At 40.5% G+C, this 27,886-nt stretch overlaps 1 protein-coding gene across 5 annotated transcripts in view; it reads right to left on the reverse strand.

The window, feature by feature from the left end:
* The window catches only part of tjp2b (tight junction protein 2b (zona occludens 2)), a 93,529-nt gene that overhangs the window by 46,311 nt on the left and 19,332 nt on the right, over positions 1-27,886 (reverse strand). Inside the window, exon 1 of one of the 5 annotated variants that reach the window (XM_079637172.1) lies at positions 24,421-24,695. The exons of 2 other annotated variants lie outside the window; for them this stretch is intronic. In XM_079637172.1, coding sequence (XP_079493298.1) covers positions 24,421-24,474 — 54 coding nt within the window. In that variant the 5' untranslated portion in view covers positions 24,475-24,695. Of the gene's footprint in view, positions 1-4,076; positions 4,172-9,522; positions 9,613-24,420; positions 24,696-27,886 lie in introns of those variants that run through there. 2 more of the 5 variants (XM_079637173.1, XM_079637174.1) reach the window with 2 other exon arrangements.

The following is a 27,886-nucleotide window of genomic DNA, read 5'->3' on the forward strand; positions in this document are numbered from 1 at the left end:
AATGTAAATTATTCCTGTGACGCAAAGCTGAATTTTCAGCATCATTACTCCAGTCTTCAGTGTCACATGATATACTTCAGAAATCATTCTGATATGCTGATTTGCTGCTCAGGATACATTTATTATTATTATCAATGTTGAAAACAGTTGAGTGATTTTTTTCTTTCTTTCACTTTTGATCAATTTAAAGGGACAATGTGTAGTTTAAGTATTTTATTAACTAAAATCAATGTCTTTATTCATAAATATGTCGCGTTTTCGTTCAGAGCCAGCGTCACGTGACTGAAACCAGCAGAAACTGACAAGGAGAGAGGCGTAATGCGTGTCACTGCCACGGTAAATTTGAAAGGCTGCACTGCACGGTACTTCATAATTCAGGATCATACTTATGCCGAGCCACAGGAGAAATGCCAAAATTTTATTTAAAAGGAAACGTGACCGGCGAATTCAAAACGAGGGTAAATAACGGGATAGCTTTACCCAGGTGGAAAGAGCTAATGAAGGAGAAAGACTTTGAAAGCTTTCTTCTCGACAGGTAAGTCAATGTTACGGTCTAAATTACAAGCTTTTTTTCATTGCTTGATTGTGTAATTCATTATAGGCAGCATAACAGTAGAACATGTAACGTATAGTTAACCTCGACGAAGGGCTATTGTTGTCATAGCTTCTTGGTACATAACGGCTACCGTAGTTGCACACGCATTTGGAAAAAGCGAGGCGCTAGAGAGCACTATTCGTTTGAATGCAAAATACAATTTCACCGCTAGATGGGAGAAAACCTTCACACTGTCCCTTTAATGCATCCTTGCGAAATTACTACAACATTACATGTATTACAATAACAGCAACAATGTGCCAAGCTGCTCTATGACAAACATTATACAAGTGGTTCTTTTGTATTATCAGTACTGACACTAACACAGACACTAATTAAACATGTGACCAAAAAGCAAAAAAGGCCTTGACATCATTCCTATGACAAAACAATGAATCTCCAACACAGAAGACTTACTGGAGCACAGTCACTCTTTTCTCAGAACACTGGGGTGTAAAAATAGAGCAAGCGAGCGCTCACACTTCCAGAGAAAGCAGCACAGGCACAGACATCCACAAACTGATGCTCTTTGTTTGCTCCACTGGACAGGCAGTCCTCCAAAATAAAGCACTAACTGTCCCAGAGAACAACTCCAACAATGGATGGAAAAAGAAAGTCTTTGTAATCTAGTTTCTTGGACAACCTACTCTGGGGAGGGACAATGAAAGATGCAATACAGAAATCATAGTTTGACTTTGGGAAGAATTAATACTTATGTGAAAATACTTACAGCAGACACACCAAATGTTGAATATGGGTTGTACAAGTCACCATGAAATCAAAATGGACAATTCTATTTTTTTATGGAATATTGCAGTATTTACTATATATGATTTATTCATGCACATATTTTTATTCATGTGCCCACATAATCTTTCATCAAAATAACTTTCCCCCTCTCTCTTGCAGTGACATCTCTTCTCTTCTCTTTTTTCTGCATGAGGGCAGGACTACCTGTCACTCGTGAGATCAAAGCAATAGCAAACATCAGTTTTTCTTGTTGGAGAAGTGGTTTCACTCAGATATATGTAAGAAAAGGGAAGAAAAGGCTAACACAGCTTCCATATCATGCTGACTTGAAGTACTAGAAAAATAAACACTTCCTCTTAATGATGTAGGCCTAGCCTTATCTTATTTCATGTACAGATATAAGCCCGTTTTACTTCCATAATGTGGCGTATTTCTGTGAAACAAATATTCAACAAGAAAAAAAGATGGACTTGATTTTAATTGATTGGATCAGTTCAGTCACTAATTCAAGAGTTGACAAAATAATAATATTAAATTTTCTTGTTTTACTGAAATATTACTGTGAAATATTTACTATGTACACACACACACACACACACACACACACACACACACACACACACACACACACACACACACACACACACACACACACACACCAACATTTTGAGCAAAAAGCTACCTAATTTGTGTTTTTGTCAGACTAGATCCAGATCGGATTCAATATGATGATCAAAACACAGACGGAGTAGATCGAGTCCATCAACACCCCCAAAGCTTCACAGTCCTAAAGCTCGTCCTGGGTCGACATTTCATTCAGTAACATTAGGTAGTTTTGATTTATATGCGGTTTAATATTGATGATCACTTTATTTTACATATGCATAGATGCTTGCATAAGGTATCGCTTGTTTCCGTTTCTTTTCACCTGTGTTTTGATCCGGAAATTCAGTACTCTTTTAGAAGGTGTGTTTTCACTGTTATATACGGTAGGGAGTGCGGAAGAATTTCCGCAACCCCCCGTAATTCAAAGAAAGAAACCCAAGTGTCTCGAATCAATTTAATCTGGTGTCTATAGTATTAAAAAGAAGCATACAAATATGCTAATATAAAATCTTACTATAAATCTATGAATATATTTAAAAGTATCAAAGACACAAAACTGAATGTGTTGTAAGAAATTTTCTTCCTTCCCAAACTTCCTTCTTCCCATCCTTCAACCACACACCATCTCTGCTAAACTCTGACATGTCAGCAAGCCTAAATGAGCAAAAGGATTGACATGCCTATAGAGTCCAAAGACCCCAATATACCTCAAGCGAAATTGCAAAACAAACTGATGTGAAGTCTATGTTTATTTATGGGTGAACTATTCCTTTAGGACAGCAATTTCAGTGATATTATGGGAAAAAAAACACACCTTTAAATGCAGATAATCATTGTGTGATGTAAATGGTCACAAATGCCCTTCCAATTTCTACAGTGCAATTTAACATAGCGGTAAATGCAATTTCGACACACACGCACAGTCGCACACCTCTCTGCATGTACCATGACTTCTAACAAGCTCAGAGAAATAACCTGCGTTCCTCAGTGAATTCAGAGCGCTTCGGCTAGAGCTGTGAGCGGACTATTAGCACATGATTAAGAGTCTCCTTGAAATTCACTGTCACTTTCCATATGGTTCCTCCAGTAATAAAACATTCCCCCCTTCCTGCACATGTTTCCTTAAATAAAAGACAATTCCTATTTTAGAACCTAACAGCCCATAATGAATGACTTTACAATTAATGCTTAAAACAGTTATGGCACAGTGTGATAAATGTAACAGCATTAATCTAGAGGAAAAGAACAGCTAGTATAAAGTCATACACTACCGTTCAAAAGTTTGGAATCGGTAAGATTATTTTAATATATACCGGTAGGCTATTTAATAAAGACATAATGTAACAAAAGATGTCTATATTCAAATAAATGCTGTTATTTTGAACTTTCAATTCTATTAAAGAATCCTGAAAAAAATATCACAGTTTTTCACACAAAAAAAAAAAAAAAATTCCTGAGCAGCAAATCATATTAGAATGATTTCTGAAGGATCATGTGACACTGAAGACTTGAGTAATGATGCTGAAAATTCAGCTTTGATCACAGGAATAAATAACATTTTAAAATATACTGAAATAGAAAACTCTTATTTTAAATTTAAATAATATTCTACTGTAATATTACTGTTTTTACTGATTTTTTTTTACTGACTCCTTTATTTCTTCACTTTTACTGTTTATAAAATGCCAAAAGCCTTAAAAAAAGTGGTAAAAAAATAAGCACATTAATTATATTGCAAAGTGAGCACTGTACTAAACTCAACATGCATCTCAAAAGACGATTAAGGGTTAGATCAGTTGACATAAGGTGAATCAGCACTGTTCTCAGAAACGAACACATTAAATCTATGCGCCTCTCCGCCATGTTCATGTCTTATTAAAAGTTGTCTCTAACCACTCTAAAATATTCAACAGTTCTGTTCTGCTCAAGCGCAAAAGGCAGAAAGTATGGAATAGTGTCAGCATTTTTACTAACATCATCAGAGTAAAGCTTTAAAAAAATGATAGAAAAACAGGCCTAATACTTTGGCATGTTCTTAAGAGACACTTCAGAAAGTCCAGATCCACAGTGACACTTCTATTAGACAATACATCAAGATCAAAGCACAGAAAAACAAGCACATTACCCAAGTCCACATCCACTTCCCGCGTCCTAAATCAGATGACCCTGTTCTGTTCCGACTCGTTTAAAGCGATGTTTCATCTTCAAAGAGACAAATCGAGCCGCTTCACTGAGCAGCCGACACATTTTCCTCCATCACTAAACTAGTGAGTAGAGCTAAACCATGCCCGACTTTTACCATCCGGTTATGAGGCTTCACTTCATCTAACTGATGATCGTAAAGAGGGTCGGCGTGCATCTCAGACGGGGATCCGGTGTTCTGTAGTAGGGCAGGAGACGGCTGGCACATTTAATCCAAAGCTTTATTTGGATGTGTGGATGGACCAGGCTCATCTGCATAACACACTGAATTTCTTCAAGCAGCAGGAAGGGCTGAAGTTGAGGGGTGTCAGTCATAAAAACACGTCCAAACGGCTACAGGAGACGAGACAAATTCTTCTAGCGCCACTCCTTCCTCTAATAATACAACAGCTACCGATGCCATCCCAGCTTTCGTGTCATTACCGAAGGGATGACACCTCACTTAGCCGAGTCCACTCTTGCTATGCGAAGTAAACGATACCATGAACAGGATTCTGGCATTGGATGTTGAAACGTTATACACACACACACACACACACACACACACACACACACTTAGCATCTCAGAATAGCAACTCCACTATACCCGATAATTGCCTACTATGAAGCCGGAAACATGTTAAATGGTGAGAGAAACGGTCATTGGAAAAAAAAGAGCATGTAAACTAGATAAAATAGGGCCCTATGAAATAAAATGTTCAATAAAATGTTTAATTTTTTCTGGATTCTGTTTTTTTTTTTTTTGGATTAGTTTTAATGGTTAAATTAAATGTTATCAAAAACATGCCTAATTAATTGAAATCACACAAAAAAATGTTTAGGGCCCTATAAAATACACTGAACAAAATTATAAACGACCTGATCAGCTCTATGCGAAGGAGATGTGTTGCACTGCGTGAGGCAAATGGTGGTCACACCAGGGGGGTTTTCGGACCCCCCCCCAATACAGTAAAACTGCACATTTTAGAGTGCCCTTTATTGTGGCCAGCCTAAGGCACACCTGTGCAATAATCATGCTGTCTAATCAGCATCTTGATATGCCACACCTGTGAGGTGGATGGATTATATCGACAAAGGAGACACTAACACAGATTTAGACAGATTTGTGAACAATATTTGTGAGAAATAGGCCTTTTGTGTACATACAGTAGAAAAAGTCTTAGGCCACATTTACATATAGCCGGGTATTTAGAGAAACGAATATTTCCCCCCCTCCGTTTTCAATAATAACATCGTGCACACAACCAGCATAAATACGCCGTCGAGCGCCATCATAACTATGCAAACCTATGGGCGGCAGTGTGGGGAGAAGGATAAAGCCATGCAAGCCAATCAGAATCCTCAGAATCCCAGTTGACACGACAACATATAAACGGCATTTTCAGAAATCTCCACTTTGGCCGGAGTTTTTAGAAATAATCGTTTTCTGGGATAAAAACGTAGTTTTCGTGTAAATGACAGGCCAAAACGCAGAGAAATATCTGCGTTTTCCCATCGTGTAAACGGGGCCTTAGATCTTTGAGTTTAGCTCATGAAAAATTGGGGCAAAAACAAAAGTGTTTTGTTCAGTATAATATGTCATCTGTTTAAATTTTTCTGGATTTATGATTTAATATAAATCTGTTATCAATAACAGTGGTAATCAAATGAAGTCCTAAAACATTAATTTTATTAGTCTTTTAAAATGAACTTTTAAACTTTTCCTATTATTATTATTACTTTGAGAAGTACATTCTCCTGTACAATAGTAATATATTTCTGTCACAGTTTCTACAAGTTAAACCAACTTTTCTTTTGACGGGTTGTCATGAAGACCTTTGGGTTTCCGTGTGTATGATATGACAATATTTTTTTCCACAAAAAAACGGTGAAATAGTCGTGAAGATTTTTGTGATTCCACGATTCGGTCCACTTTTTACGCATTGCGGAAATCATAGGACTCTAGTAAAATGTAAGTCAGAACTCTTCCTGGCTGTTTTTCAGTCATGTCCTCATGTAGCTCATCTGCATCCAGGCTAAAGCTTTTAAGCAGAAGTGTTACAGTGAAGACTGGAAACTGGGCCGAACGCCTATCACAAGTGTGTTTGTTATCTCTGGTTGCTATCCTCATGCTGTGTCCTGCCGGCTGGGCGTATAAATGTGAAAGGCCAAAACTGAAATTTAGTTTAAAATTGTCTCATGTCATACATTAGAGGAGGGTACAGATGTGCTTGTACATCCAATAATCAGTCTGAGGTTCCTTTTGAGGTCAACGGGTTCTGATTTCTGTGCATCATAACAGTGTGTGTCAATCACTGTTTGGAATAGAGTTTGACAATATTACACTAATGATCAACAATGACATTCACAACTGCAGAGTTTGTTCTATGTGGCTGCCAATTTATTTAGACCAGTGTTTCTCAACTGGTGGGTCGCGGAGAGCATAGTCAAAGAAACAACAAAAAACATCATTCTAAATCTTTAAACAAGAGGCATCAGCACATGAGTGATAGCCTGGCAAGCCAGAGCCACATCCCATGTTAGGTCTGGGAACTCACCATTGGGATGGCTCAATCCGAGGGGCGGGATAAACAGCGGTCTTTCAAATTCCCTCTGCACCCAATAGGATAACGCTACAACCAACCAGAGCAACAAAGGTGGTGACGTAGTCAGAGCGGCAAAGATCCGGTCGGCAAAAACTCCGAACACATCTTCCTTTTTTAAGTCTTCCTTTCTTTGTTCTTTTCTCAAAGAAAAGCTTACTGTAACTCCAAGTCCTCCAGAGTCGCGGCCAAAGCCAATTCAAAAGAAGGCTGTTTGCCAGCAGCAGCAGCCATTCTTTCTTTTCAAGTAGCAGGGAACCGTCGCAACTCTATCGCCATTACGGCCCGCCCGCCGACTCTATACACGATGTGATTGGCCTGACTAGAGTTTGGTTTTTCCAGCTCGAAAGCCAACGGAGAGTTGCTAGACTAAAATCAATTTCGCTGCCGCTAGGGTGCGTCTAGATTTCTAGGCTACATGAGTGATGAACTTCATAGAAACAGAGATGGACAGAAGGCATGAAGCCGATGGACTGCTTTAAGGGTTACGGTGAAGACTGCTGGTGACAAAAACACAGCACCCTTGCATACCAAATATCCAAAACCCACAAACATCACAACCATTCCGATACTGAAGAACACGCTGTAAGGAGATCTGAAGGTCACAGTGTCGTCGTCTGCCTTAAATAGAGCATTCCTGCTGTGCAATCTGACGCTACTCAGTCAAATTTTCAAAAGAAAATGTCTGGACAAGTGCGGAGCGCGGCGCCAGTTATTCTGCCACAGTGATTTTGGAATGAGGCGGCGTCTAATCCAGGATAGCGGCATGTTTCCCAGCGTGAGATTGGAGGGTTCATTAATGTAAACAGCCACTCAAGTAAACCTTATTATGGTGGGTTTTACATTGATGCATCATTCATGGAGCCTTTTCAAAAATAACTCACAGCACAGAGAAAGAGGTCATGCTTAAACTGTAAACAATGATGGTAAAACAATAGTTGTCTAATTATGACGTGCAGATAAAGACAGAGTTAGTCAAAAGAGGATGTGCAATGCAGGTCATTAGGAGGCCACGCTTGACGCACACCCAAACATCTATTCAAAGAGACAAACTCCCAGGCATGTGTACCGCACAGACTAATTTTACCCACTTCCCATTTGACCCGACCCTACATTCCACAACCATGTGCATGTCAAACTCTTCTTTAGCATTAATTAATGGCCTTGACTACAGAAAAGAAGTTCTTCAGATGTTTTCATGTATATCCTGTTTGGTTACAAGTAAATTCCTCAAGCACAGTCATCAGATTGTATCACGGGCTGTGTTATTACTGTGAATAAGTGAATCAGAACACTTACTGGTTTTTAATGGCAACATGATACAATGCACCGGGACTTTATCTTTGTATTTGCAAAGTTTTCAGCACATTCCAACGTGCCAACACATTCACTAATGCCTAAAGCTTCTGTTCAAAATATCGAGGGGAAAAAAAGAAGAAGAAAAAACAGAAACCGCAAATAAACGAAGGCTGTGCTGAGTGAGAAAGTGATCATGTGGTCAATAAAATATTTACTGTTATGGTTCTCTGTGTTTGCTAAACAGATGCATGCAATCTTGTTATACAATCAGCTAAAAGTAAAGCAAGCTAAGAAACCCCAAACAAACCATCAAAAAATTAACATTAAGCACAAACATCAATGCGTTATCACAGCAAAATAAAGTTCTAAATGAACAATTAATTAGGCTATATTAATAAAAGAAACTAATAATTAGGCCTATATTAAACATTCAACTAAAATAAAGGAGTAAAGAAAAGGATATACAACTTTTTCGTCAGACGATAGATACATAGATAGATAGATAGATAGATAGATAGATAGATAGATAGATAGATAGATAGATAGATAGATGGCAAATTTAGGGGCTGTTTACACGACACCATTTTCAACTAAAAACGGAAGAATTTGTATGCGTTTGGGCTGTTAATTTATACGACAACTGCGTTTTGGTGGTCTGAAAATGCAAACGTTTGAAAACGGGGCTCAAAGTGCAAGTTTTTGAAAACAACACCCTTTTATCATAATGTCGTAAACTACAAAAACGCAAATCGGTGAAAACGTGACGTCATGCACATAGCATGTTTAGTCTATATAGCCTTCTATTAAAAATTTAATTATGTAATTTGTGTCTATAGGCATGTGGGTTCGTCTCGAGTGCTCTGTAGTAAAATAATGCGTATGTGCGCAGTCTTTCTTTACAAAGTGACATGACCAACTACTTGTCTGGCATGCATAATACAGTGTTATTAGTCGTTTTCATGGATCAGTGTGAACGGGGATCGTTTTCACAACGTTGTCATCCGTACAAAGAAAAAGCTTTTTTTGTATTTAGCCCATCGTTGTTGTGTAAACATACCCTTAATTTAAATTCACACGCATGAATTGAAAGGGAGCCAATTCCTCAATTCAAAATGTATTATCAACCCAGCCACTAAAGTATTTACATGGTAATCCAAGCATACAATGTAATAGAAATTTTGTTATCGATGTAAAACCTTAAAAATTCACAATGAAAGGCTGTATATAAACTTGCGGATGCGTTTAGTCATCTAATTTGTATAAACTAGTTCTGCTTCACTTGATTCAGTAACTGAAGTCACACACCATCCCCTCAGTTTGAATGCCTGCACCTAATGCAGCTCAGCACATGCTTACTTTCAGGTCAAAAGTCCAGCTATGAAAAAGCCAACACAGCAGGACAAGCCTGAGCTCCGATCAGCCGGTGTGTGGTTGCCCCTTAGGTATCAGGTGCACACCTATAGCCATTACAGGCCCTGCAGAGGTTACCTGATGCAGAAACCTAACAGCCATCCTGCACTGCGATTCTCAGGTCGAGCGGTTCAACAGATCTGTGATCATCAACTATCCACATTCCTTTGCTTTGCCGAGTAATCCCAGTAAAACACAGCAAACAAATGATGAAAGATAAGAAGGAAGCAGATTTCACCTGTATACTTCCCACAATGCTTTGCATAGCAGAAAAAAAACAGATCTGCCCTCAGGAACATAAGGGCACAAGGCTCTGCCCACACAGCAGGGTTTCAGCCAATCAGGTGAGAGCTCTGTGACGACGTGCTGAAAGGTAATTTGATGAACACAGGAGACTCTCTTACGAGCAGCAGACAGCACAAACCTGCCGCTTACGAAATGAGCACTCCCTGTTTTCCATGAGGGATACCAAGATGTTTGAGAATGATTGAGTAGTGCTACACTGGGAATTCGAGAGCAGTGACTAAATAAAAGAAACCTCAAAACCAAAGCATGTCGAATGTCAACGGACCGCTGGCCAGTGGGTAAGAAGGTGTGGTAGGGAACAGTAGTGTCATTTTTTTAAGGACAATGGAACTATCTGAAATAATAGATCATGTTGAATATATCTATGATGCAAGAATGTCAAAAGAAGAAAAAGCCTTTAGTCCGGATTTATTTAAATCCTATGCAAACTTTAAAGAGGACACATTATGTACACAATATCTAGTATTCAAAGATTTTCAAAAATGAAAAAAAAAAAAGATAAAACAGATTTATATTTAACTTTTTTAATAAAAAAGTTTTCAAAAGCATTTAACTTTTTCTGTGATATTGTGAAATACTAAAAACAAAATGTTGAGAGAAAAAAACAAATCGCACTCTTATGAAAAAAAAAAGTATGCATATAGATAATTAACATCAGATGATAATATCATGGCATATTTATATATATTATGGTACTGTACTATAGTATTTTAATGGTACTCCAAGATCCTTCATATCAGGGCTGGGAGATATGGCCAAAAAATGATAGTTAAATTAAAATTTAAGACCAGGTCAGGATACTCAGTTTATCTTCAACAGGATTCTTTATTGAGAACACCAGCTGTTGGTAGCTGTCGTCATCAACTAAGGCAGTGTATATTGTAGTTTATAGCTTTTAAAGGTAGTGCTTAGAAATGGAGACAACGCTCCTGGGTGACGACCTTAAACAAAACATGCAAATGAAGTTCACAGGTATAGGAACCCGCCCCAGACTCCAGAGTGTTACCACTCCTAATCCAACCAGCATAACTATTCAAAGAATGGGACAGGGGCTACAAGAACCATTCAAGACAAAAGGTGAGAGCCTCAGTAATCTGGCTCATTTGATTTACAATAAAGAGAAAAGGACTGGCAGGAACCAACCTCAAGAACCAATGAGGTTCATTCTCGTGTTATGCAGCACGTTTGAGCTTCAGCAAGAACCAATGAGGTTTGTTCTCATGCGTCAAGTAGGTTCAGTTGAGCTTCTGTATATGTTCGCAGATCGATGTTTGTATGTGAATAAAAGCCTAAATTAAATCTGTTCATCATATAGCCGAGCTGATATGGTCCCTGTGGCGCAGTTCAAATGAGTAGCTCTGTTTTGTTTCTTCTTTTGGTGCGTTTGCCTTTAATGTTTCTCATATGCAACAGAAATGGCAGCTCTCATCATCAGTTAGGTAAATAGGACTTGGCACCAGTGCGATGGTCTGCAACACACATGCGCAGCATTATGATGTCAAACTCTTGTTATAATTTAATCAAATTATATTGCAATAATCCCTTTTATCATTTTATAATCCCAGCCGTACTTCATATACATGCATCCAAAAAGCCATGACAATAATGTAGCGCTTTTGGTCCTATGGCATTAAATGACTAAATACACCAAATGTTTGAAGTAACACCCTGTATACACACATAGTGTAAGAGCACCAGGAAGTACATGTTTCTTCCCACACAAGTGGAGAAATAGATCTTGCATCATCTTTTTATTATTTCCATGATCACATACAAGCACACTTAATAGATTTCCAGTACTCAGAACCCCCCTTCCTCCTCTTCCTCTGAGGGTCTCTCAAGCATGAGTGCTTCATTGTTTCAGAAAACATTTATGAAGAAACAATGATCGGCTTTCACTGCCGGTGTCTCAGTGCACTAGTGTAAACAACTCTTTCATTCGTCCATCATCCCACGTTCTCCACCTCCTCGCTCCAGTCCTCCCCTCTTCTGCTTGTCTGTCTGAGGTCACATCTCTGACACACTCTAATTGCTCAATAATTGGATTCGTGCAAATGTTTGTAATTCCTAAAGCATTAGCATTTTTTTCAAAGATAATTACAGGGGATCTAGTAGGTTTCATTGAGGATGAAAATACTTTTAAAGGGATAGTTCACCCAAAAGTGAAAATTTTATTTTGTCATTACTTTCTCACCCTCAAGTTGTTCCAAACATGTATGTATCATTTGAGCTTGAGCATTGTCTTGTTGTAAAAAAAATAAGAACCTGATCATTCCTCTTTAAATAACCTTTTAATTGTGGGAAGCAAGCCATTCTCCAATCTTCTCCTGTACTCCAAACAAAGCATTAAATGACTTCACAGTGAAGTTGCTCACCAATACCAGCAGCTAAAAAGGCTCCCCACACAATGACAGCTCTTCCTCCATGCTTCACAGTGCTAGAGATGGATTTATTATTATATTTCTCACCAGATTTTCGAAGGCACTGCTCTGGAGCATCACCATGCAACTAGTGTTTCATTGTGATTCATCACTCCACACACAACTTTCCATATTCTGCCAAAAACTTTGAAACAAAAGCTTATCTTTTATGGGAGTGGCTAGATGCAGCGCAGGCGATGCAGATACAGTAACTTAGTAAAAAATGCTGTCTGCGGTGCTGTCAAGCTTAAATTAAGGCTGACACATAACAAATCTGCTTTACTTGTAAAATTTAATTAATTGCTAATTACAACATTGAAATAAAAATGTAGCGCCTGTAAATGTAGCGCCTGAAACTGTGCTGATCATAGTTTCAAGTATCCATATATCTGTGTTTTCCAATAAACACAAGAACACACAATAATCTCAGACAACTTAATACAGATATTTTAATAAAATCCCCAATGTTTTTGAAGAACCAAATTAGCCAGAGATCAGTTATCACAATGAGAAGATCCGGCATCTGTCAAAACCTCTCAGATGTATTAAGCGAGGTACAAAGAATGCTGCTCAAAGCGTGTGAGTTATTTTTGCCACCTATAATTGGATGGTTAAATACACTTACTTATGTGTCATAACGCCCGTCCTTGCGAATAGCCTCTTTAACATAGTAATTTACGTCTTAAAGGGGTGGTTGATTATGATTTCACTTTTTTAACTTTAGTTAGTAGGGGAGAACCGGGGCGAAAGTAACGCGGGACGAAAGTAACAAAGCGATTTTCTCAGAGCCCTCACTATATTAGCATTTCAAGCTATGACAGCACGTTCAGTACGCAACCCTTGACGGAGCTGCCGAATATCACGTGATTTCGTCATCGTTTCCCGCGGTTAGGTCCGGAAAGCTGTTTTCGAGTACGATAAGTAAATACTGAAGCGGTACTTTTTTTCTAATTACAAGTTTTGTTTTTCGTTTCATGTGTCACACAGTAATGATCAATCTACAGGTTATTTAGTGCTGTAACACATCCTGAAGTTTGCCTTGTCAGAGTTTTTCAGTATAAAAGTAAATTGGGTTTAAATGTCAGGAGTTCCTGTCGGGACGAAAGTAACACTTGTTACTTTTGTCCCGCTACAGTGAAAACAAGTGTTTCTTTTGTCCCTCTGCTAATGTGGTGACTTTGTGTGTTGCAGCATTCATTAAAACATGTTTATGTCATATTATACCAACAGAATATGACAGATGTTTATGAGAGGGCGTTTAAAGCTTAAGTCACATTTAAATCAGCTGATTTCTGTGTCACTATTTATTTTCACTCAATCTGTTTCCATTTACCTAGTTACATTTAGGTTTTAGCCATACCTTATAGCTTTTCCAGCTCCACCTATGAAGTTGCAGGGTTTCCATCCAGATGTTTTTATGCACATTTTAAATGTATGCATAAAAACAGCTGGATGGAAATATGACTATTGTTATGTTGAGAATTGATATTATGCTAATTTAATTACATTTTCATATTTTTCATGTTGAAAAAACATTTTATAAAATGCATTGACATTGCCAATACAAAAATATTCTAAACAATTCAAGTTTGTACTGTTTTGTTACTTTTGAAACATTTGATGAAACTGTTAATTCACATTTTAAATTTTTTTTTAAATTTTTTTTGCAAAGATAAAGGCCAAAATATGTTTGCATGTTTGATGTTACATGTTAACAAGGTCATACTCAAGTATATTTAGGCTAATAAAAAAAAAACAAGAGTAACTTGAGTATCTACCTTGTATATTGTTGTGTTACTTTTGACCCACCTGTGTGTTACTTTCGTCCCAACTGACGGGGTCGAAAGTAACATGAGCAGTCTTAAGTTCAAAGTGAAATTATACTGAAGTCATTCTACATTTTTACAAAATACCACCTGGTATTGATAGATCATACTTGTGAGTGACTGAGCACAGCAAAAATATATCTCTGTCTAAACCATCATCTTTTAAAATTATGTTTTTCTGAAAAATGGTACTTTCGCCCCCGCTCTCCCCTATGTAATGTTGCTGTTTGAGCATAAACAACATCTGCAAAGTTACGACGCTCAAAGTTCAATGCAAAGGGAGATATGTTCTTTTAGGGCTGTGCGATATTAATGAGCCCCTAAAGGGACGTGGTGGTGGAAAAAATGTAAAATGGGAGAATTTTTTTTTCAAAACTTTTGCGTTCCCCCGAGAAACTTTGCGTTCCCTTGCAAAACCTTTTCGTTCCCTCGCAAAAATATTTGCGTTCCCACGCAAAACTTGTGAGCTCGGACAGACACCAATTTACAATCACAGTAACCTAGACACAAGCAACAACCCAATTTTCCTCAAACCAAGCTTTATAATATAAATGTGTCTATAACCAGCCGATTGAGAGACAAGTCCGAATAAGGGACCGTCTGTAAAGTGCAAATCCTAAAATTATTAAACATATTCAATAGCTTCATTGTAACACACTGTACTAGTTTTATCTAATATTAATTAATAAATATATTATCTAATATTTTTCATACTATTAAATGTGCATAAGCCGTGTAGTATGACCAGTGGGACACCATTGATGTGTAAACTGACTTGGGTGGCACTACAGTTTGTAACATTGAAGTTAATGGCTATTTTTGTAGTCATGTTTTTTGGGTTATATTGCACTTTGCAGAAGGTCCCTTCGGACTTGTTTCTCAGCCACCTGCTCATAGAGATCCATCACAAAAACCTTATTTAAAGCAAAAATAACTATATTGTGATATTTCGTTATTGTGAAATAAAATAACTCATATCGTGATACAAGATTTTGATCATATCGCCCACCCGGCTATAACATTGTGTTCAAAAACAACTAGGCTACACGCCGGCATCCCTCGGTTAAGTAATCTCCACGAGCATCCGCTAATGAAACATATTCTCAGGGGAAATCAAAATAAGTGTTCTAAACAACAAATCTGCCCTCCAGCTAAAAGAAGCATCTTTTTATAACTAAGTAATTGCAGAAAGCTGAAACAAACTGATGCATATCTGCTTCAAATCAACATTGTCGTAAATTCAATTAAACCATAAATTAAAATAACACCCCAAACTGATGAAAACTGTCATGGTTCTGGGCTCTTTCTGTTCCTCTACCTCCCTCTACTGGTCTTTTTGTTACACTCACATTAGTTCCACCTCATCAGCTGAACCACATTATCTCCTCTCATCGACTTTGATTAGGGCTCACCTGTTCTCTATATCGATAATCATCTTTGCTACATCTAGGTCCCCTTTTCTCCCTGCTCTTCGTCAGATTCTTGATGTTTATACCCCGAGTTTACACGCACCTCTCGTGTCCTTGTCCTGTCGTGTCGTGTCCAGTTGTATGTGTTCTACCACCTGTGATTTCATCTACGTTGGTAACCTGTTACGTTTGCTCTGCACTGTGTACAGCTTCGTTTACGAGATCGGGTTCGGCTGAATCATCTCGACTCTGAGGCGCTGACGAGGACGGTGGGCTGTGAACGTCAAATACCCACGCTCCTCCCGCTAGTTTGCCAGGAGATCTGAGGAGCAGACTTTATTTCCTCAAAGACTGTTTATGTTATATTTTACTGTGCCTGCCAGAGCGGCTACCTTTCTGTTATATACCTGATTAAAGTGACCATTTCATTTCATCTCGCAATTGGGTCCTCATCTCCTTCTCCACACCACCACAGAAGAATCTGACCAGAAATGGACCCAGCGGATGAACATCCTATTCGCTCTGCTGTCGAGATACAGGGAGCTATGCTCGGGAGGCACGACACGGAGCTTGCCGCTGCCTGTCACGCGGTCGAGTCCCTGGCGGCCCAGCTCTCGGATCTTTCGACTCAGGTACATCATCTCCAGAGAGTTTCTCCAACTACCGCCAGAGAGACGGAGCGTCCGGAACCTCGAGTCAATAATCCTCCCTGCTACGCTGGAGAACCGACTCAGTGTCGGGCGTTCCTCACACAGTGCGAGCTGGTATTTTCACTGCAACCAGTCACTTACGCCCGAGAACGCGCTCGAGTCGCCTTCGTCATCTCGCTCCTCACTGGGCGCGCTCGTGAATGGGGAACAGCCGCATGGGCGGCTGAAGTTGAGTATACTTCCCGGTTCAACTCCTTTAAAGAAGAGATGATTCGAGTGTTCGATCGTTCTGCTCACGGCGAGGAGGCATCTCGGATTCTCTCTACTCTGCGTCAAGGAAGACGCACAGTCGCAGACTACTCGGTGGAGTTCCGCACCCTTTCAACCACATGTGGCTGGAACGAACCGGCGCTCGTTGCGCGCTTTCTGGAGGGACTGTCTGCAAACGTCAAGGACGAGGTAATCGCCCGTGAGCTGCCTACTCGTCTTGACCCTCTAATTGAGCTGGCAATCCGGATCGAGAAGAGGTTCGATCTTCGTCATCGGTCGAGGATCGCTGATTCGTCACAGCCGTCCGCTGCACCTGCCTCTTCTTTTCCCTCTGCCGGGTTCGAACCGGAGCCCATGCAGCTCGGTGGACTGCGGATCACCTCTAAGGAGAGAGAACGTCGCGTTATTAATCGCCTCTGCATGTACTGTGGCGCTGCCAACCACTTCGTGTCAGCTTGCCCAGTAAAAGCCAGCGCTCGCCAGTAGTGGAGGGATTACTGGTGAGCGCTACTTCCATCTCTCCGTCCAAGTCATGCACCTTGATCCCAGTGGTCTTAAAGTGGTCCAGCTCTTCAGTTTCGTGTAGTGCCTTGATCGACTCAGGGGCTGAAGAGAACTTTATAGATGAGACGTGGGCCCGCAAGCGAGGCATCCCCTTGAGGGGTCGCAAGGAGGTCACTCCCCTTTTCGCCCTTGACGGTAGCTCCCTACCTAGGGTTCATCTCCAAACTATACCTTTATCTCTCACTGTTTCTGGCAATCACCAAGAGACTCTTTCTTTTTTGATTTTTCACTCTCCTTTTGCTCCTATAGTTTTAGGACATCCTTGGCTAGCCAAGCACAACCCCCATATTAACTGGTCTACCAATTCTATCCTCTCTTGGAACTTGTCATGTCATGTTGAGTGTTTAATGTCTGCTAATCCCCCTGTTTCTACTGTCTCTGTGTTACAGGAAGAGCCGGGCGACCTAACCGGCGTGCCGGAGGAATATTACGATCTGAGGGCGGTTTTCAGTCGGTCCCGGGCCACTTCTCTCCCGCCTCACCGTCCGTATGATTGCGCAATCGATTTGCTTCCGGGGACCACGCCCCCTCGCGGTAGGCTTTTCGCGTTGTCCGCCCCTGAGCGCGAGGCGTTAGAGAAGTATTTGTCAGAGTCTCTTAGAGCGGGTACCATTGTATCCTCTTCCTCTCCAGCGGGTGCAGGTTTTTTCTTTGTAAAGAAGAAAGACGGATCTTTGCGACCCTGTATCGATTATCGTGGGCTCAATGACATAACTGTTAAGAATCGGTATCCATTGCCACTTATGTCATCGGCCTTTGACTTGCTGCAGGGAGCAAAGTTCTTTACTAAATTGGATCTGCGTAACGCGTATCATCTTGTCCGTATCAGGGACGGAGATGAATGGAAGACTGCCTTTAACACGCCCCTAGGGCACTTTGAATATCGGGTTCTTCCTTTCGGCCTCGTCAACGCCCCGGCAGTCTTCCAGGCTCTAATTAATGACGTTTTAAGAGACATGCTCAATATTTTTGTCTTCGTATATCTGGATGACATTTTGATTTTTTCTCCGTCTCTCCAGGTCCACGTACAACAGGTGCGCCGGGTTTTGCAACGCCTCCTCGAGAACCGCCTATTTGTTAAAGCAGAGAAGTGCACTTTCCATGCATCCTCCGTCTCCTTCCTCGGATCGGTTATCTCATCCGAGGGAGTGAGTATGGACGTTTCAAAGGTACAGGCTGTGACAGACTGGCCCGTTCCTGACTCTCGCGTCGCGCTTCAGCGTTTTCTGGGCTTTGCAAATTTCTATCGGCGCTTTATACGCAACTTCAGTCAGGTGGCAGCTCCTCTTACTGCACTAACCTCGATCAAGTCAAGTTTTAGGTGGTCAGAATCTGCACAAAGAGCTTTTGACCATCTAAAGTCTCTCTTTACCTCAGCGCCTATTCTCATGACTCCGGATAGTACTAGGCAGTTCATCGTTGAGGTCGACGCATCAGAGGTGGGCGTTGGGGCTGTTCTCTCCCAGCGCTCATCCTCTGACAATAAAGTGCATCCGTGCGCTTTTTTTTCTCACCGGCTTTCGCCTGCAGAACGCAACTATGATGTTGGTAATCGCGAGCTGTTGGCCATTCGTTTAGCTCTGGAAGAATGGCGCCAGTGGTTAGAGGGCTCTACCGTGCCATTCGTGGTTTGGACAGATCATCGTAACCTTGAATACATCCGTTCCGCAAAGAGGCTTAACGCTCGGCAGGCACGTTGGGCGTTATTCTTTACGCGTTTTGACTTCGCCATTTCGTTTCGTCCAGGCTCTAAGAATGTGAAACCCGATGCGCTTTCCCGTCTCTTTGATTCTCCAGACACTTCCTCCGCCTCGAAGGAGATCATCTCTCCTTCCCGAGTCGTCGGTTCGGTTGTCTGGGGAATAGAGAGAGTGGTCAAGCGCGCCTTGTCTCACTCCGTCGCACCACGAAATGTTCCTAGGAACCTACTTTTTGTCCCGACAGTCGCCCGTTTAGCCGTACTCCAGTGGGCTCACACTTCTAAATTGACTGCTCATCCCGGCGTTAGGGGCACGCTATCCACTATACGTCAGCGTTTCTGGTGGCCAACTCTCGACCGTGACGCGCGACGCTTCATTGCCTCTTGCGCAGTTTGCGCACAAACCAAGTCCAGTAGCGCGCCGCCAGCAGGTTACTTAAGACCGTTACCCACTCCGTCCCGTCCTTGGTCTCACATTGGCCTTGACTTTATTACTGGTTTACCTCCATCAGCTGGTAATACAGTCATTCTCACGGTCGTAGACCGGTTTTCGAAGGCCGCGCATTTTATTCCTCTCGCTAAGCTACCCTCGGCCAAAGAGATGGCGCAGGTTCTTGTCGCGCATGTATTTAAGATACACGGTCTTCCCACTGACGTCGTCTCGGATAGGGGTCCTCAATTCGCGTCCCAGTTTTGGAAGGAGTTCTGCCGTCTGGTTGGTGCGTCCGTCAGTCTGTCCTCTGGTTTTCATCCCCAGACTAACGGCCAGGCCGAACGCGCTAATCAGATCGTGGGTCGCCTTCTGCGCAGTTTAGCGTTTCGAAATCCTTCCACTTGGGCAGAACAGCTTCCCTGGGCCGAGTATGCCCATAATTCATTACCTACTTCTGCCACCAGTCTGTCTCCGTTTTTCTGTTGCCTGGGTTACCAGCCTCCTCTGTTCGCTTCTCAGGAGGTCGAGTCCAACGTCCCGTCTGTTAATGCATTCATTCGCCGTTGTAAGCGTACCTGGAAGAACGTGAGATCCGCGCTGTGCCGTACTAAGACCCGAGCCCGTAAGGTTGCCAATAGGCGTCGTAGAAAGAGCCCGAGATACCTTTGTGGTCAGAGAGTGTGGCTTTCCACCCGAGATTTACCTCTCCCGTCTACTTCACGCAAACTGGCTCCCCGTTTCATCGGGCCGTTTCAGATTTCGAAGATCATTAATCCTGTCGCAGTTAGGCTTAAGCTTCCTCCCGGTCTCCGCCGCGTTCACCCCGTTTTTCATGTCTCGTGCATTAAGCCGGTAATTCGTGCGCCCTCTCGCGCGCCTCAGTCTCCTCCGTTACGCGTTGAGGGCGCGTCTACCTACACCGTGCGTAAACTTCTTGATATGCGTCGCCGAGGTCGGGGTCACCAGTTTCTCGTTGACTGGGAGGGTTTTGGTCCCGAGGAGAGAAGTTGGGTACCTTCACGGGACATTCTGGACCGCTCTCTCATTGATGATTTCCTCCGCACTCACCGGGGTTCCCTCTTGGAAGCGCCAAGCGGCGCTCCTTGAGGGAGGGGCACTGTCATGGTTCTGGGCTCTTTCTGTTCCTCTACCTCCCTCTACTGGTCTTTATGTTACACTCACATTAGTTCCACCTCATCAGCTGAACCACATTATCTCCTCTCATCGACTTTGATTAGGGCTCACCTGTTCTCTATATCGATAATCATCTTTGCTACATCTAGGTCCCCTTTTCTCCCTGCTCTTCGTCAGATTCTTGATGTTTATACCCCGAGTTTACACGCACCTCTCGTGTCCTTGTCCTGTCGTGTCGTGTCCAGTTGTATGTGTTCTACCACCTGTGATTTCATCTACGTTGGTAACCTGTTACGTTTGCTCTGCACTGTGTACAGCTTCGTTTACGAGATCGGGTTCGGCTGAATCATCTCGACTCTGAGGCGCTGACGAGGACGGTGGGCTGTGAACGTCAAATACCCACGCTCCTCCCGCTAGTTTGCCAGGAGATCTGAGGAGCAGACTTTATTTCCTCAAAGACTGTTTATGTTATATTTTACTGTGCCTGCCAGAGCGGCTACCTTTCTGTTATATACCTGATTAAAGTGACCATTTCATTTCATCTCGCAATTGGGTCCTCATCTCCTTCTCCACACCACCACAGAAAACCTTAAGGGGAGGGAAAACTTTCAAGCACAAGGTTATGAAACTTAAATTAAAGGCAGCATGACCTGGAATTACAAAATGTTCATTGCATCCACAACACATGACTCATGTCAAATATGATAGAGCAGGACATAGATGCACTTCCCAGAAATCTCTGTCATCAACTGGCGATTAGGCCAACGTCTGGAGAGCCTTAGGGATCTAATGAGTTTTCTCTGTGCACAGGGTCAGCAATCTTTAGGGTGTGGTACTGTTCAAAAAGGAAAGCATTGCACCAGAGGAAGCAAACTGTAAACTGCCCTCATCCTGTACATTCCCAGATAAGCTCAATCTTATTCCTTAAGGCCAGGGAGGAAATAACAACTTCTGGAAAGTCTGAAGATTTCGTCTAACAAGCCAATCTGAAACAAAACAAGTAGGTATTTTTCAATTAAACTAAATTTTGATGAGAATACAGGAAACCACAATACAGTACATGATCTTGTACTGTACAAGATCTTGACATTTGTGTGTCCTACCGATCTCACAGCTTGCATGAACTGATGTGCATGTATACAGGATGTGCACCCTGGCGAGGTGGAGCAAAGGCCCAAAATATCCAGCACAGGGGTTCAAACTCATCCAAGAGACATTTTCCAGCCACAAACTACAGAGAAAAAAAAACAACCCATTTTAGGCTTAAAAAAAAAAAAAAAAAACTCAGTTGTGTCTCTAGCTTGGATCTGCATAAACCAAACAAAGGTTCTTACAGAATTCAAGTTTATCTTAATGCAGAAGCAAATTACATCTCTTTGATACAATTGCTGTTTGCCATACACTCCAATCAGACTTTAAAGTAAGATGGCAATTTGGGTGTCAAAACAGATTATTAACACATGCTAGCAGTTTAATTAGTTCAAACCTTTAAAGTGAATGTGAGAGACAGGTGGAAGCATTGTTGTTGAGTCCAACCACTATGGCAGCGCAGCCTGTGCAGGAGGAATGTAAACCGAGCGCCCTTGTGCCTGGCACAAAGCGTTTGCAATAAACCAGCTGTGATAAGACAAGTAATGGTGTGCCGAGACGCAACATAGCCTCAAAACCTCTGCGATTTCTTTCCGAACATTGCACAAAAACAAGATTTCCGTGTTGTTTTTGTCCTCGTCATAGACGTGCACATCTATTATCAGAGGAAATGATGTCCTAATATGAATACACAAACAGAGATTCCTAATTAAAAGGTATGATTGGAGCGGAAAACCGAAGCCAAGCGACCTCGTGGGAGATTAAAGGCAACTGGCCAGAATTAAAAGCCTTCCCGTGGATTAGGCCGGATTCGAATATGGCAATCCACGTGTTTGGTCAGGGGGGCTCCATAGTGTGGACACCCACTAGATGAGTCTGATTAGACTTGACAGTAAAATGCAAAAAACAATACAATAGGGAATTCTAATAGTAAAAACCATTATCTAAACTGTTAGTTCACCCAACAGCGGAGATTCAGTTATCATTTACTCAACCTCATGTTATTCCAAACCTGTATGACTTTCTCTTTTTGTCAGGAATGACAGTGTTCATAGTGACCATGGCTGTTTAGCTCCAAAAACAGACCAAAAGCACCATCAGAAAATGATGAAAGTGGTTTATATTAGTCATACACTATATTCTAAGTATTTAGAAGTCATGATTTAGTGACAAACAGGCAGAAATTTAAAGGGGTATTTTACAGCTGGCAAAATGGGCTTTCAATAAAACTTGGCTGCTTATACACAGTAGAAAGGCAAAAAAAAAAAAAAAAAAAAGTAAATCAGTGCTACCTGACTAGAGAAAACTACTTCCCTTTTGACAGATAGGTAGGAAAACACCCATAATGCACTGGGAATGTTGCCATCCAAGGCCACTCCCAGTCTGCTATGGATACACTTGACCAAATACCACCTTGCTTTAGTAGGAAATACTTCTTAGCAAACTTGAAGTATTTCCTTCAAATGTCGACTTGTATTGTATTGTATTGTATTCAAGGTGTCGACTTGTATTGTTCTCTGGTGCAAAAAATCAAAGAGTAAATGTCTGAAGAACACCCCGCCGGAAAATCTGAAAAACTCCTTGTTTGTAGTTAACACTTCAAAGTGGATGACTACAAACACATTGTTTTAGGCCAAACGGAGGGGAAAAACTAAAAGAAATTGTCATTCTGTCTTTTATATTCCACTGAAAAAAATACACATTTGGAGCAACATGAGGGTTAGTGAATAATGACAGAATATTCATTTTTAGAATAGCTTGCATGGAAAAGAATATTAATATTGCATCTGTACAGATCCGTCAAACAAATGAGCCTCTAAAGTTTAATTAAGTGAACTTGAATGCACTGAATGTTGCTCACAGAAGTAGTGAAGACTTTAAATCAGTTCTGTGAGTGTGAGTATAAGAAGATTGGCTCTTGAGAAGCCATAAGTCTGGGTGTGATTATAACAGCTCTTCTCATCCTAACATCAGAATCAGGCCTCTTCACTCCTGAATAATGAGGTCTGATAATCTGCAGCCCAAGCTGCCCTCCCGCTGGGCCAAACCAGACAGAAAACACAGAGCCAAGCGAGGAGGCCACGGCGGGGTGAACGCAACACCTCCACACTGAGGCGACAACATCACCAGTCCGTTCGGATGAGGCAACAAGAGGCAACATAGGTTGAGTTGTAAAGTATAGTGAGCTGCCCCTGCCTACCCCCAGACTGCATTTTTGCACATCATCACCTTGGCTGATTCAGGACTTGCCTAGGATGCCCCAAAATGTATTCTATGCAGGCAGCTCACTGTAGGTAATGAGACAGAGCCATAGTTTCACTCAAATCGAGTCAAGGTGACCTGGTCCCAGCAGCTCCAGGAATAGTTTCTGCATCACTAACAGTTTAATTAAGTTATATTCTGATGTAATAGTAGTTGATCTGATATGAAATGCTAAATACTAGAGCTGATGCAAAGAGTGAGTTACTGGACAGTTCACTCACTGCCCGTCAAAAGTTTGGACAGACTTGATGGAATGACAAAGTTAGATATTAAAAACTTGTTGATGCAAATGTCTGAAATAAATTAGTTTGTAAATGTAAACATTAAAAAAAAAACTTAAATCAAATGGATATTATTATTATTTTGCCTGGGCGATAAATGTGACTAAGATAACTCTGTGTGTAATGTTGTTATGCTTATGTCGACAATCTATCCGAAGTGCTCACAAGAGACCAAACGACAAAGTGTCAAACTTCAGTCTTGACTTTTCAGGCCAAACACGTCAACACTTCCGAAGCTCGAATCCCAAAACGAAAGCACAACAATTCCCTGTTTTGTTATTTAGACGTGGGCGTATGTAAACGACAACCAAACAGCTAAATATAAGTCCTGACAATTAGAAGGACATATAAACGGCTGTAAAAGGACATTCTTTTGGATAAAGTTGACAAGAGCGTGCTGATACTGTAGCGTCCACCCTGAGGAAAACTCAACAGGTGAAGCTCACAGTACAGCATGCCATTGGCTGAAACCAATCTCCGTAAAACTACCTTATTATAAAAAACAAAATTAAAATACACTATCTCAGATCAAAACTGAGTAAACACTTGTGTTTTTTCCCCAAGTAGCCTAAACATAAAACTATTTCTGAAAAACTATACATGACATTCCTCCAGCAGCGATAGGCTACTTACAACAGTCTCGCTTTTATTCGGAAAAGCAACTCTTCCTCCACCTTTCACGGGCATCCTGATTTCTCTGCGTTCAAAAAAGTACTTCGGCGCTGGAAAAAAAAAGGCGATTATTTCAGATTTGTCGTCGTCGTCAGCCTCTTGGATTCAGCATGGCTTTGAGCATGAGATCCTTGCGAAATCGTTACTGGTGGAGCGATCAGCGCCTGAGTACGCGAAAGCAGACCCTGGGAAACATTTTTGCTCCGAGCGACTTTCAACCCAAGCCAACCTACTTCACGATTGTACCAACTACGGAAAAGGGGTGTGATGTGCTGTTGCGCAGCTTGTGTATAAGTCCCGCGTTGTAATATTAAATACGTATATAATATAAACTAAAGGCTTACAATTTATTTATTTTTATTTAATTTTTTATTCTGTTATCTTCATTCAATCCTTCCTTTTTGCGCTTCTTAATTAAGCACCGTTCCCCGTTTATCAAATGGTCGCGCCCAGCGGGCAAACATTGATTTAACTGTTCCCTCAGAGAGTTCCATGATAACACACTACTAAACCATTACTGTCAAGGGTAGCTAACGACTTCTGATGTCACTAAAGGGAAGCTTTGCTTTGTGTTAGCCTATACTATATAAAAAAAGAAAGAATTAGAAATGTTAAACATAAACATAATTTATTACAGAAAATAAACACTTTATGGGAGGGGAGTTAAGTTTGTCTGGTCCTTATATAATAGGTAGCCTATTTATCTCAGTTGCGATATGCATTTTGAATCTAGACAGATATTGATGATGATAATTAAAATCCTGAAAAAAGGTCAGGGGTGTAGGTCTACATAAACCTGAAACAAATATGCCTGGAAAAACAAACAAATTATAAATCAAAACATTCAATAACTTAATTCTATATATAAAAAATACGGTTACTATTTAAGAATCTTGTAGAAGTGTATAAGTGCTGGGTTGTTTCAACCCAATTTTGGGTCAAATATGGACAACCCCAAACGTTGGGTTAAAAATGTAATTAAAAAATTTAACCCAACGGCTGGGTTTGATCATATTTGACCCATTATTGAGTTGAAACAACCCAGCATTTTTTAGAGTATACACATTAGTATAAGTAAGATTTAAATGTATGTATTTGCAGATGCTATCTGAAGTGACTTTAATTGCATTTTAGACTTTGGATGGATGGATGGAAATATTAAATATGTATATAATAAGTGCCCCTGGATGGATGTATATGGATACAAATGAGATTGTATATTGTATATACTTATTTCTTTTATTGACTTTCTTATAACAATAACTCTAAAACAAAACAAAAACATAAAACAGAGAAAACTAATATTTCCAAAATAATGGTGTGATGTTTTTGGCCTATACTGTATGTCAACAGTCTCCTCAAAAATATTCACTGGAACTCAAGGGACCAAATGACAAAGTGTCAAAACTCTAGTCTTGATTTTCAGACCAAACATGTCAACTCTCAAAGCCAGACTCCAAAGCAAAAGCACACAACAATTCTCTTAAGTCTTTTCATGAGATATTTTCATGAGGTATTTTGATCTAAATTTATCCGTTCAGATCTAAATTTAAAAATTACATTTGGACACTGGCACACACAGAAGCTGCTGGTATAACTAAAACCTAGTATAATCCAGTCTCAAGTGCTTAAAGCAACATAACATAAGACAATAGAAACATTATTCACTGTGTGTATTATCCTTTCCGAGGTACAACGATGACCTCACTGGTCAAACTCAGAACTGCTTATTGTCAACAGAAACACACAGCGAGCTTGTTTACTCATACGTGAACTGTGTCACAGACTTCTTTTGTCATCTCCCAGCATCCTCTCTTACGGATGATGTCACCACAAGGGGCGGAGCCACAGTGTCATGAAGTGTGTTCAGTGAAGTATATCACATTTCACATGCATTAGCATGAATCTTTTATGCCATAGTGTGTGGTCAAACATGTGCTTCTCCTATCTGATCAGCAGTATTTGTTGTGGGTGTGTGCACATGTGATGGAGTGTGTTGTTGTGTTAAGTCATATTCTGGTGACTGACCTTGTCAGCATGACAGAGAGTTGCTGAACCAGTCTGGTTCAGTGACTGGCCTCTTTATCACAAGTGGCTTTACAGATTGCAGCTGTCTTGAGAAGTATTGGCGGCCAGGGTTGTGTGCCATTCAGAACTGAAAGAAGGCTTTTCATTCACTTTCAAATGCTGAATTTGAACTGAGGTAGCAAACAGGACACAGAATTGTAATTCAATTTTGAATTTAAGTCCATAGAATGTAAAGTTAGTTTTTAAAGTGAACATGAAATCAATCTATTTATTTTAATAATGCATGCCATTGCCATTCCAAAGGGAAAAAAGGTTTTCCATTACCATTTTGCATCAAAGTATTTTACAAGGACTTTCCTTGACTGCTGATTTTACTTTGGCCACATGGAGCATTTGATAATGTTCACTAATAGCTCTCTTATGGTATATAATATGCCCACTATTAATTAAAAAAAAAAAAAATTGTAATAGATAAAATCAAGTCCCGTCCTACATTTTTCCTGTTGAATATCGTGGAAGAGGCAAAATGTGCAAAATGGCAATTTACGTTCACATTAATACATTTCATTATGAATTACCCATAAATATATCACACACAACATGTGAGGTACTTCCAGAAACATTAGATAATAATCCATTTTTGAAATGCATACCACATAAAATATTAAATATTTAATTTGTAATAAATTAAATCCCAGAATGCTTTAATTTACCTCAAAGTCTTACATATGATATATATTGATTATATATTGAAACATGATTATATATATCTGAAGTACTTTTCCAAATGGACATAGAAGAACCATTTTGGGTTCCCTAAAGAACCATTCAGTGAAAGGTTCTTAAAAGAACCAATTTAGTCTTAGTGTGAAGAACATTTTATTAATGTAAAGAACCATTTTCTATACTATAAAGAACCTTTTGAGCAATGAAAAGGTTCTATGAAGGTTAAAGGTTCTTCACTGGACCATCAATACCAATTAAAAAAAAAATGTTTTGATTGTTTTGTAAGCTATTTATATAATTTAAAAAAGTATTGAAGTGAAGGAAAAAAAATGTATTCTACATATCAGGGAATATTTTAAATTGTAATACAGTTCAACTTAAAATTCAGAAATTTGTTGGCCACACAGACATTTAAGGAACTCTTTCTCTATACCAGACAGCCTTGAAATTATAAATTTTTAAAACCCTGCGATGTGTGCGATAAAAGCAAGAATGCAAATGTGTACAGGGACCTTTTGTGCCGCACAGGTGCTTCAAGTGTGAACTCAGCAGAGCACAAAAAGCCTGTTTCCATGGCCTGGATCGGGTCTGTCACTATGAGCTCTATCGGCTCTATCCCTCAGCACATCCACGTTAGGTGTGAGGAAAGGTGAGAAAAAAAACAAGGACCTGA

The sequence above is a fragment of the Phoxinus phoxinus genome (assembly GCF_949152265.1).
Source record: "Phoxinus phoxinus genome assembly, chromosome: 15".
Taxonomy (NCBI): domain Eukaryota; kingdom Metazoa; phylum Chordata; class Actinopteri; order Cypriniformes; family Leuciscidae; genus Phoxinus; species Phoxinus phoxinus.